General features: G+C 52.1%; 1 protein-coding gene across 1 annotated transcript; it reads right to left on the bottom strand.

Moving 5' to 3' along the window:
• Nucleotides 1–295: 295 nt before the first annotated feature.
• LOC129911073 (uncharacterized) lies at nucleotides 296–1,087 on the bottom strand. The gene has a single exon (XM_055988735.1). It carries the CDS (start codon nucleotides 1,085–1,087, stop codon nucleotides 296–298), a length of 792 nt encoding a protein of 263 aa, XP_055844710.1.
• Between the last annotated feature and the right edge of the window lie 11,603 nt (nucleotides 1,088–12,690).

The raw sequence follows: 12,690 nt of genomic DNA, 5'->3' as shown, positions 1-12,690 counted from the left end.
TCAGCTCCGATGATTGGTTTTGTAACGTCAGCAACAACGAACATCCAGTCCATTTTTCTTCTTAAACCAAAATCGACTGAAATAATTCGTGTTCCATATGTCTTTATCGATGATCCATTTGCTGCATATAATGAATAATATGAGTTTGGCTTGTCGTTTTTGTTTGGAGGAATCACTGAAAAATCAGCTCCCGTATCAATGAGATATCTTTGATTAGATTTACGGTCATTTAAAAATAGACGACGACTTTTTGTTGTTGATGCTCTGTGCGTCGCTGGTGTTAACAGAGCTTCTTCTAGTTTTCCGAATTCATGTCAAGCTTCTTAAACTGACAAGGATCAACGCATTTTTTCGCATTCGAGCCAAAACGCCAATGATATTTGCAGAACGGAAACCTTGGTCTTGATTTGCTTCCAACACGTTTTCTTTCCCTGGAGTCATTTTTATTTACGCGAGCTTGATTTCTTGACATACGAAGCTCTTCAACTTGTTTTTGTAGCTCATCAATCTTTTTTTCAAGGGGCGATTCGTTTTTGATTGCAGACACATTAGAGAAGCTTAGCATATCCATCATTTGATCTGCTTGCTTGGCCATGTCCATTGAATCACCACTTCCTATTGAGATAACAGCACGGACTTGCTCGGGTAAACGCTCAAGCCAGAATGATTTCAAAACATCATCGGGTAATTTATTATTTGAAAGCTCTTTCATTCGTTTCAACAATTGTGTTGGCCTTAAATCACCCAATTCAACTTCTTTCACTAGTTTTCTCAGCTTCTTCTGATCGGAATCTGTGTATTCTGTGATGAGTGCATTCTTTACAGTTTCATATTTGTCGACATCTGGTGGCTTGCAAACAATATCAGCTACTTGCATCAGTACTTGCGCATCTAAAGAACCGATAACATGATGGTACTTTGTTTCATCGCGCGTCACTTTAGCAATAGCAAACTGAGATTCCATTTGAATAAAATACAGTTCCGGTCGTTCTTTGCAAAAAGCTGGTGGTTTGATGCTTACATGGTGCATTTCACCTTTGGAGAACGTAGAACTATCCTGATTGTCCAAATTTTTATCATCAGGCATTTTGTTTCAAAATTAAAACTGAAAATTTGATTCTGAGTCGACAAGAAAAATTCTGTAAATGAATCTTTTATTAATAATTCAATATAATAAAAGAATGTTCTTGATACGAGGTCACCAATGTAGATGTTAATATCAATACAAATTTGATTTAAGTTTTTTTACAAAAAATAACTTTTTATTGTTTCCTACTAGATTTTAAAAACAAGAATAATGAAAAAACAAGAACAAAAATGAAAATATAAATTTGAAAAATTAAATGTTACTAGATGAATATTTTGGGAAGTTGTTTTTTAACAAGTAAACTAAATCGAATATAAAACTTAATTGACTATCAGCCACAGAGCTTTTTGATTGACAAAAAAAAAATAAGTATACAAAACAAAATCAAGTATAACGAGTTGGAGTGACCTATCTCTACCATGTATCCCGAACATAAGCAATTTCAAAATAATTCTTAAATATCAAATTTCATGCCAAATTAAAAAGTCAGTACCTACAAATTCACGAAAACTAGTTTCATTTTCCACAATTTAAGACAGTATCAAAATGTCAACAGTAAAAACTTAAAAAACCAAACCAGAGCTTCCTAAAATAAAACTTGGTTAAAAGAGGAAGGGTATTGGGGGATGGAAATATCCCAAATCAATTTTAGACTACTTTCAATTATCGTATCGAACTGAAACACTAAACTAAAATACTATTTTATTACTAAGTTTAAAATTTTCTTATAAAAAACTTTATAAATAAAAAAGTTATATTTAAAAATTTTTTGAATGACTGCATCCTATTTCGCTCCACGCTCCAGAATCATGCCACGAAAAACTAGAAAAGGTTGGCTCTGAAAACTCTACAAATCTGACTTTGTCCATCAAGAAAAAAAAAATTAAAACATCACACCCAGGGAAGGAGTGAACCTACTTACTACTAAACAAAAACAAAAAAGTAAATAAAATTAAATATTTCTACGGGAGGACCACGTTTTGCTTTAAATAGGGCCACACAACACTCACATTATTCAGTTTGGCCGTGGTCGTCGACGAGTTAACATCGGAAGTCAGCTCCTGGCATCGGTAAGTGATGACTCATGGGACATGTCTCATGGGACATGTCTCATCTTCGGGACATCTTCGGGACATCTTCGGGACATCGTCGGGACATCTTCGGGACATCGTTGGGACATGCTCGGGACATCTTCGGGACATGCTCGGTACATCTTCGGGACATCGTTGGGACATGCTCGGGACATCTTCGGGACATCTTCGGGACATCTTCGGGACATCTTCGGGACATCTTCGGGACATCTTCGGGACATCTTCGGGACATCTTCGGGACATGCTCGGGACATCTTCGGGACATGCTCGGGACATCTTCGGGACATCTTCGGGACATCTTCGGGACATGCTCGGGACATCTTCGGGACATCTTCGGGACATCTTCGGGACATCTTCGGGACATCTTCGGGACATGCTCGGGACATCTTCGGAACATGCTCGGGACATCTTCGGGACATCTTCGGGACATCTTCGGGACATGCTCGGGACATCTTCGGGACATCTTCGGGACATCTTCGGGACATCTTCGGGACATGCTCGGGACATCTTCGGGATATCTTCGGGACATCTTCGGGACATCTTCGGGACATGCTCGGGACATCTTCGGGACATGCTCGGGACATCTTCGGGACATGCTCGGGACATGCTCGGGACATCTTCGGGACATCTTCGGGACATGCTCGGGACATCTTCGGGACATCTTCGGGACATCTTCGGGACATCTTCGGGACATCTTCGGGACATCTTCGGGACATCTTCGGGACATCTTCGGGACATCTTCGGGACATCTTCGGGACATGCTCGGGACATCTTCGGGACATGCTCGGGACATCTTCGGGACATCTTCGGGACATCTTCGGTACATCTTCGGGACATCTTCGGGACATGCTCGGGACATCTTCGGCACATGCTCGGGACATCTTCGGGACATCTTCGGGACATCTTCGGGACATGCTCGGGACATCTTCGGGACATGATCGGGACATCTTCGGGACATCTTCGGGACATCTTCGGGACATCTTCGGGACATCTTCGGGACATCTTCGGGACATCTTCGGGACATCTTCGGGACATGCTCGGGACATCTTCGGGACATGCTCGGGACATCTTCGGGACATCTTCGGGACATCTTCGGGACATGCTCGGGACATCTTCGGGACATCTTCGGGACATCTTCGGGACATCTTCGGGACATCTTCGGGACATGCTCGGGACATCTTCGGGACATGCTCGGGACATCTTCGGGACATCTTCGGGACATCTTCGGGACATCTTCGGGACATCTTCGGGACAACTTCGGGACATGCTCGAGACATCTTCGGGACATGCTCGGGACATGCTCGGGACATCTTCGGGACATCTTCGGGACATCTTCGGGACATGCTCGGGACATCTTCGGGACATCTTCGGGACATCTTCGGGACATGCTCGGGACATCTTCGGGACATGCTCGGGACATCTTCGGGACATCTTCGGGACATCTTCGGGACATGCTCGGGACATCTTCGGGACATCTTCGGGACATGCTCGGGACATCTTCGGGACATGCTCGGGACATCTTCGGGACATCTTCGGGACATCTTCGGGACATCTTCGGGACATCTTCGGGACATCTTCGGGACATCTTCGGGACATCTTCGGGACATGCTCGAGACATCTTCGGGACATGCTCGGGACATGCTCGGGACATCTTCGGGACATCTTCGGGACATCTTCGGGACATGCTCGGGACATCTTCGGGACATCTTCGGGACATCTTCGGGACATGCTCGGGACATCTTCGGGACATGCTCGGGACATCTTCGGGACATGCTCGGGACATCTTCGGGACATCTTCGGGACATCTTCGGGACATCTTCGGGACATCTTCGGGACATCTTCGGGACATCTTCGGGACATCTTCGGGACATCTTCGGGACATCTTCGGGACATGCTCGGGACATCTTCGGGACATGCTCGGGACATCTTCGGGACATCTTCGGGACATCTTCGGGACATCTTCGGGACATCTTCGGGACATGCTCGGGACATCTTCGGGACATGCTCGGGACATCTTCGGGACATCTTCGGGACATCTTCGGGACATCTTCGGGACATCTTCGGGACATCTTCGGGACATGCTCGGGACATCTTCGGGACATCTTCGGGACATCTTCGGGACATCTTCGGGACATGCTCGGGACATCTTCGGGACATGCTCGGGACATGCTCGGGACATCTTCGGGACATCTTCGGGACATCTTCGGGACATGCTCGGGACATCTTCGGGACATCTTCGGGACATCTTCGGGACATCTTCGGGACATCTTCGGGACATCTTTGGGACATGCTCGGGACATCTTCGGGACATCTTCGGGACATGCTCGGGACATCTTCGGGGGACATCTTCGGGACATCTTCATGACATGCTCGGGACATCTTCGGGACATCTTCGGGACATCTTCGGGACATCTTCGGGACATGCTCGGGACATCTTCGGGACATCTTCGGGACATGCTCGGGATATCTTCGGGACATCTTCGGGACATCTTCGGGACATCTTCGGGACATCTTCGGGACATCTTCGGGACATCTTCGGGACATCTTCGGGACATCTTCGGGACATCTTCGGGACATGCTCGGGACATGCTCGGGACATGCTCGGGACATGCTCGGGACATCTTCGGGACATGCTCGGGACATCTTCGGGACATCTTCGGGACATCTTCGGGACATCTTCGGGACATCTTCGGGACATCTTCGGGACATCTTCGGGACATCTTCGGGACATGCTCGGGACATCTTCGGGACATCTTCGGGACATCTTCGGGACATCTTCGGGACATCTTCGGGACATCTTCGGGACATCTTCGGGACATCTTCGGGACATCTTCGGGACATGCTCGGGACATCTTCGGGACATCTTCGGGACATCTTCGGGACATCTTCGGGACATCTTCGGGACATCTTCGGGACATCTTCGGGACATCTTCGGCACATCTTCGGGACATCTTCGGGACATCTTCGGGACATCTTCGGGACATGCTCGGGACATCTTCGGGACATCTTCGGGACATCTTCGGGACATCTTCGGGACATCTTCGGGACATGCTCGGGACATCTTCGGGACATGCTCGGGACATCTTCGGGACATCTTCGGGACATCTTCGGGACATCTTCGGGACATCTTCGGGACATGCTCGGGACATCTTCGGGACATCTTCGGGACATGCTCGGGACATCTTCGGGACATCTTCGGGACATGCTCGGGACATCTTCGGGACATCTTCGGGACATCTTCGGGACATCTTCGGAACATGTTCGGGACATCTTCGGGACATGCTCGGGACATCTTCGGGACATCTTCGGGACATCTTCGGGACATCTTCGGGACATCTTCGGAACATGTTCGGGACATCTTCGGGACATGCTCGGGACATCTTCGGGACATCTTCGGGACATGCTCGGGACATCTTCGGGACATGCTCGGGACACCTTCGGGACATCTTCGGGACATCTTCGGGACATCTTCGGGACATGCTCGGGACATCTTCGGGACATCTTCGGGACATGCTCGGGACATCTTCGGGGGACATCTTCGGGACATCTTCGGGACATGCTCGGGACATCTTCGGGACATCTTCGGGACATCTTCGGGACATCTTCGGAACATGTTCGGGACATCTTCGGGACATGCTCGGGACATCTTCGGGACATCTTCGGGACATCTTCGGAACATGTTCGGGACATCTTCGGGACATGCTCGGGACATCTTCGGGACATCTTCGGGACATCTTCGGAACATGTTCGGGACATCTTCGGGACATGCTCGGGACATCTTCGGGACATGGTCGGGACATCTTCGGGACATCTTCGGGACATTCTCGGGACATCTTCGGGACATCTTCGGGACATTTTCGGGACATCTTCGGGACATCTTCGGGACATCTTCGGGACATGCTCGGGACATCTTCGGGACATCTTCGGGACATCTTCGGGACATCTTCGGGACATCTTCGGGACATCTTCGGGACATCTTCGGGACATCTTCGGGACATGCTCGGGACATCTTCGGGACATCTTCGGGACATCTTCGGGACATGCTCGGGACATCTTCGGGACATCTTCGGGACATCTTCGGGACATGCTCGGGACATTTTCGGGACATCTTCGGGACATCTTCGGGACATCTTCGGGACATCTTCGGGACATGCTCGGGACATCTTCGGGACATCTTCGGGACATCTTCGGGACATCTTCGGGACATCTTCGGGACATCTTCGGGACATCTTCGGGACATCTTCGGCACATCTTCGGGACATCTTCGGGACATCTTCGGGACATCTTCGGGACATGCTCGGGACATCTTCGGGACATCTTCGGGACATCTTCGGGACATCTTCGGGACATCTTCGGGACATGCTCGGGACATCTTCGGGACATGCTCGGGACATCTTCGGGACATCTTCGGGACATCTTCGGGACATCTTCGGGACATGCTCGGGACATCTTCGGGACATCTTCGGGACATGCTCGGGACATCTTCGGGACATCTTCGGGACATGCTCGGGACATCTTCGGGACATCTTCGGGACATCTTCGGGACATCTTCGGAACATGTTCGGGACATCTTCGGGACATGCTCGGGACATCTTCGGGACATCTTCGGACATCTTCGGGACATCTTCGGGACATCTTCGGAACATGTTCGGGACATCTTCGGGACATGCTCGGGACATCTTCGGGACATCTTCGGGACATGCTCGGGACATCTTCGGGACATGCTCGGGACACCTTCGGGACATCTTCGGGACATCTTCGGGACATCTTCGGGACATGCTCGGGACATCTTCGGGACATCTTCGGGACATCTTCGGAACATGTTCGGGACATCTTCGGGACATGCTCGGGACATCTTCGGGGGACATCTTCGGGACATCTTCGGGACATGCTCGGGACATCTTCGGGACATCTTCGGGACATCTTCGGGACATCTTCGGAACATGTTCGGGACATGTTCGGGACATGCTCGGGACATCTTCGGGACATCTTCGGGACATCTTCGGGACATCTTCGGAACATGTTCGGGACATCTTCGGGACATGCTCGGGACATCTTCGGGACATCTTCGGGACATCTTCGGAACATGTTCGGGACATCTTCGGGACATGCTCGGGACATCTTCGGGACATGCTCGGGACATCTTCGGGACATCTTCGGGACATTCTCGGGACATCTTCGGGACATCTTCGGGACATTTTCGGGACATCTTCGGGACATCTTCGGGACATCTTCGGGACATGCTCGGGACATCTTCGGGACATCTTCGGGACATCTTCGGGACATCTTCGGGACATCTTCGGGACATCTTCGGGACATCTTCGGGACATCTTCGGGACATGCTCGGGACATCTTCGGGACATCTTCGGGACATCTTCGGGACATGCTCGGGACATCTTCGGGACATCTTCGGGACATCTTCGGGACATGCTCGGGACATTTTCGGGACATCTTCGGGACATCTTCGGGACATCTTCGGGACATCTTCGGGACATGCTCGGGACATCTTCGGGACATCTTCGGGACATCTTCGGGACATCTTCGGGACATCTTCGGGACATCTTTGGGACATGCTCGGGACATCTTCGGGACATCTTCGGGACATGCTCGGGACATGCTCGGGACATCTTCGGGGGACATCTTCATGACATGCTCGGGACATCTTCGGGACATCTTCGGGACATCTTCGGGACATCTTCGGGACATGCTCGGGACATCTTCGGGACATGCTCGGGACATCTTCGGGACATCTTCGGGACATCTTCGGAACATGTTCGGGACATCTTCGGGACATGCTCGGGACATCTTCGGGACATGCTCGGGACATCTTCGGGACATCTTCGGGACATTCTCGGGACATCTTCGGGACATCTTCGGGACATTTTCGGGACATCTTCGGGACATCTTCGGGACATCTTCGGGACATGCTCGGGACATCTTCGGGACATCTTCGGGACATCTTCGGGACATCTTCGGGACATCTTCGGGACATCTTCGGGACATCTTCGGGACATGCTCGGGACATCTTCGGGACATCTTCGGGACATCTTCGGGACATGCTCGGGACATCTTCGGGACATCTTCGGGACATCTTCGGGACATGCTCGGGACATTTTCGGGACATCTTCGGGACATCTTCGGGACATCTTCGGGACATGCTCGGGACATCTTCGGGACATCTTCGGGACATCTTCGGGACATCTTCGGGACATCTTCGGGACATCTTTGGGACATGCTCGGGACATCTTCGGGACATCTTCGGGACATGCTCGGGACATGCTCGGGACATCTTCGGGGGACATCTTCATGACATGCTCGGGACATCTTCGGGACATCTTCGGGACATCTTCGGGACATGCTCGGGACATCTTCGGGACATGCTCGACACATCTTCGGGACATCTTCGGGACATCTTCGGGACATCTTCGGGACATCTTCGGGACATCTTCGGGACATCTTCGGGACATCTTCGGGACATCTTCGGGACATCTTCGGGACATGCTCGGGACATCTTCGGGACATCTTCGGGACATGCTCGGGACATGTTCGGGACATCTTCGGGACATGCTCGGGACATCTTCGGGACATCTTCGGGACATCTTCGGGACATCTTCGGGACATCTTCGGGACATGCTCGACACATCTTCGGGACATCTTCGGGACATCTTCGGGACATCTTCGGGACATCTTCGGGACATCTTCGGGACATCTTCGGGACATCTTCGGGACATCTTCGGGACATCTTCGGGACATGCTCGGGACATCTTCGGGACATCTTCGGGACATCTTCGGGACATGCTCGGGACATCTTCGGGACATCTTCGGGACATGCTCGGGACATCTTCGGGACATGCTCGGGACATCTTCGGGACATGCTCGGGACATCTTCGGGACATCTTCGGGACATCTTCGGGACATCTTCGGGACATCTTCGGGACATGCTCGGGACATCTTCGGGACATCTTCGGGACATGCTCGGGACATCTTCGGGACATCTTCGGGACATCTTCGGGACATCTTCGGGACATCTTCGGGACATGCTCGGGACATCTTCGGGACATCTTCGGGACATCTTCGGGACATCTTCGGGACATCTTCGGGACATGCTCGGGACATCTTCGGGACATGCTCGGGACATCTTCGGGACATCTTCGGGACATCTTCGGGACATCTTCGGGACATCTTCGGGACATGCTCGGGACATCTTCGGGACATCTTCGGGACATCTTCGGGACATCTTCGGGACATCTTCGGGACATCTTCGGAACATGTTCGGGACATCTTCGGGACATCTTCGGGACATGCTCGGGACATCTTCGGGACATCTTCGGGACATCTTCGGAACATGTTCGGGACATCTTCGGGACATGCTCGGGACATCTTCGGGACATCTTCGGGACATCTTCGGGACATCTTCGGGACATCTTCGGGACATGCTCGGGACATCTTCGGGACATCTTCGGGACATCTTCGGGACATGCTCGGGACATTTTCGGGACATCTTCGGGACATCTTCGGGACATCTTCGGGACATCTTCGGGACATGCTCGGGACATCTTCGGGACATCTTCGGGACATCTTCGGGACATCTTCGGGACATCTTTGGGACATGCTCGGGACATCTTCGGGACATCTTCGGGACATGCTCGGGACATGCTCGGGACATCTTCGGGGGACATCTTCATGACATGCTCGGGACATCTTCGGGACATCTTCGGGACATCTTCGGGACATCTTCGGGACATGCTCGGGACATCTTCGGGACATGCTCGGGACATGCTCGGGACATCTTCGGGACATGCTCGACACATCTTCGGGACATCTTCGGGACATCTTCGGGACATCTTCGGGACATCTTCGGGACATCTTCGGGACATCTTCGGGACATCTTCGGGACATGCTCGGGACATCTTCGGGACATCTTCGGGACATCTTCGGGACATCTTCGGGACATCTTCGGGACATGCTCGGGACATCTTCGGGACATCTTCGGGACATGCTCGGGACATCTTCGGGACATCTTCGGGACATCTTCGGGACATCTTCGGGACATCTTCGGGACATGCTCGGGACATCTTCGGGACATCTTCGGGACATCTTCGGGACATCTTCGGGACATCTTCGGGACATCTTCGGGACATGCTCGGGACATCTTCGGGACATGCTCGGGACATCTTCGGGACATCTTCGGGACATGCTCGGGACATCTTCGGGACATCTTCGGGACATCTTCGGGACATCTTCGGGACATGCTCGGGACATCTTCATGACATGCTCGGGACATCTTCGGGACATCTTCGGGACATCTTCGGGACATCTTCGGGACATGCTCGGGACATCTTCGGGACATGCTCGGGACATGCTCGGGACATCTTCGGGACATGCTCGACACATCTTCGGGACATCTTCGGGACATCTTCGGGACATGCTCGGGACATCTTCGGGACATCTTCGGGACATGATCGGGACATCTTCGGGACATCTTCGGGACATCTTCGGGACATCTTCGGGACATCTTCGGGACATGCTCGGGACATCTTCGGGACATCTTCGGGACATCTTCGGGACATCTTTGGGACATCTTCGGGACATCTTCGGGACATCTTCGGGACATCTTCGGGACATCTTCGGGACATCTTCGGGACATCTTCGGGACATCTTCGGGACATCTTCTTGACATCTTCGGGACATGCTCGGGACATCTTCGGGACATCTTCGGGACATTCTCGGGACATCTTCGGGACATCTTCGGGACATTTTCGGGACATCTTCGGGACATCTTCGGGACATCTTCGGGACATGCTCGGGACATCTTCGGGACATCTTCGGGACATCTTCGGGACATCTTCGGGACATCTTCGGGACATGCTCGGGACATGCTCGGGACATCTTCGGGACATCTTCGGGACATCTTCGGGACATCTTCGGGACATGCTCGGGACATCTTCGGGACATCTTCGGGACATCTTCGGGACATCTTCAGGACATCTTCGGGACATCTTCGGGACATCTTCGGGACATCTTCGGGACATCTTCGGGACATCTTCGGGACATCTTCGGGACATGCTCGGGACATCTTCGGGACATCTTCGGGACATCTTCGGGACATCTTCGGGACATCTTCGGGACATCTTCGGGACATGCTTGGGACATCTTCGGGACATCTTCGGGACATCTTCGGGACATCTTCGGGACATCTTCGGGACATCTTCGGGACATCTTCGGGACATCTTCGGGACATCTTCGGGACACCTTCGGGACATCTTCGGGACATGCTCGGGACATCTTCGGGACATCTTCGGGACATCTTCGGGACATGCTCGGGACATCTTCGGGACATCTTCGGGACATCTTCGGGACATCTTCGGGACATCTTCGGGACATCTTCGGGACATCTTCGGGACTTCTTCGGGACTTCTTCGGGACATCTTCGGGACATCTTCGGGACATCTTCGGGACATCTTCTTGACATGCTCGGGACATGCTCGGGACATGCTCGGGACATGCTCGGGACATCTTCGGGACATGCTCGGGACATCTTCGGGACATCTTCGGGACATCTTCGGGACATCTTCGGGACATCTTCGGGACATCTTCGGGACATCTTCGGGACATCTTCGGGACATCTTCGGGACATCTTCGGGACATCTTCGGGACATCTTCGGGACATCTTCGGGACATCTTCAGGACATCTTCGGGACATCTTCGGGACATCTTCGGGACATCTTCGGGACATCTTCGGGACATCTTCGGGACATCTTCGGGACATCTTCGGGACATGCTCGGGACATCTTCGGGACATCTTCGGGACATCTTCGGGACATCTTCGGGACATCTTCGGGATATCTTCGGGACATCTTCGGGACATGCTCGGGACATCTTCCGGACATGCTCGGGACATGTTCGGGACATCTTCGGGACATGCTCGGGACATCTTCGGGACATCTTCGGGACATCTTCGGGACATCTTCGGGACATCTTCGGGACATCTTCGGGACATCTTCGGGACATCTTCGGGACATGCTCGGGACATCTTCGGGACATCTTCGGGACATGCTCGGGACATGTTCGGGACATCTTCGGGACATGCTCGGGACATCTTCGGGACATCTTCGGGACATCTTCGGGACATGCTCGGGACATCTTCGGGACATCTTCGGGACATCTTCGGGACATCTTCGGGACATCTTCGGGACATCTTCGGGACATCTTCGGGACATCTTCGGGACATCTTCGGGACATGCTCGGGACAACTTCGGGACATCTTCGGGACATGCTCGGGACATGTTCGGGACATCTTCGGGACATGCTCGGGACATCTTCGGGACATCTTCGGGACATCTTCGGAACATCTTCGGGACATCTTCGGGACATCTTCGGGACATCTTCGGGACATCTTCGGGACATCTTCGGGACATCTTCGGGACATCTTCGGGACATCTTCGGGACATCTTCGGGACATCTTCGGGACATCTTCGGGACATGCTCGGGACATGTTCGGGACATCTTCGG

Source organism: Episyrphus balteatus, chromosome 1 (genome assembly GCF_945859705.1).
Source record: "Episyrphus balteatus chromosome 1, idEpiBalt1.1, whole genome shotgun sequence".
Lineage (NCBI taxonomy): Eukaryota > Metazoa > Arthropoda > Insecta > Diptera > Syrphidae > Episyrphus > Episyrphus balteatus.
The sequence above is the reverse complement of the archived record's forward strand: the minus strand, read 5'-3'. Positions and strand labels throughout refer to the sequence as shown.

What these genes read in the sequence shown, in the direction of transcription:
- LOC129911073 (XM_055988735.1), bottom strand. Translation starts at nt 1,087, where the DNA reads ATGCCTGATGATAAAAATTTGGACAATCAGGATAGTTCTACGTTCTCC.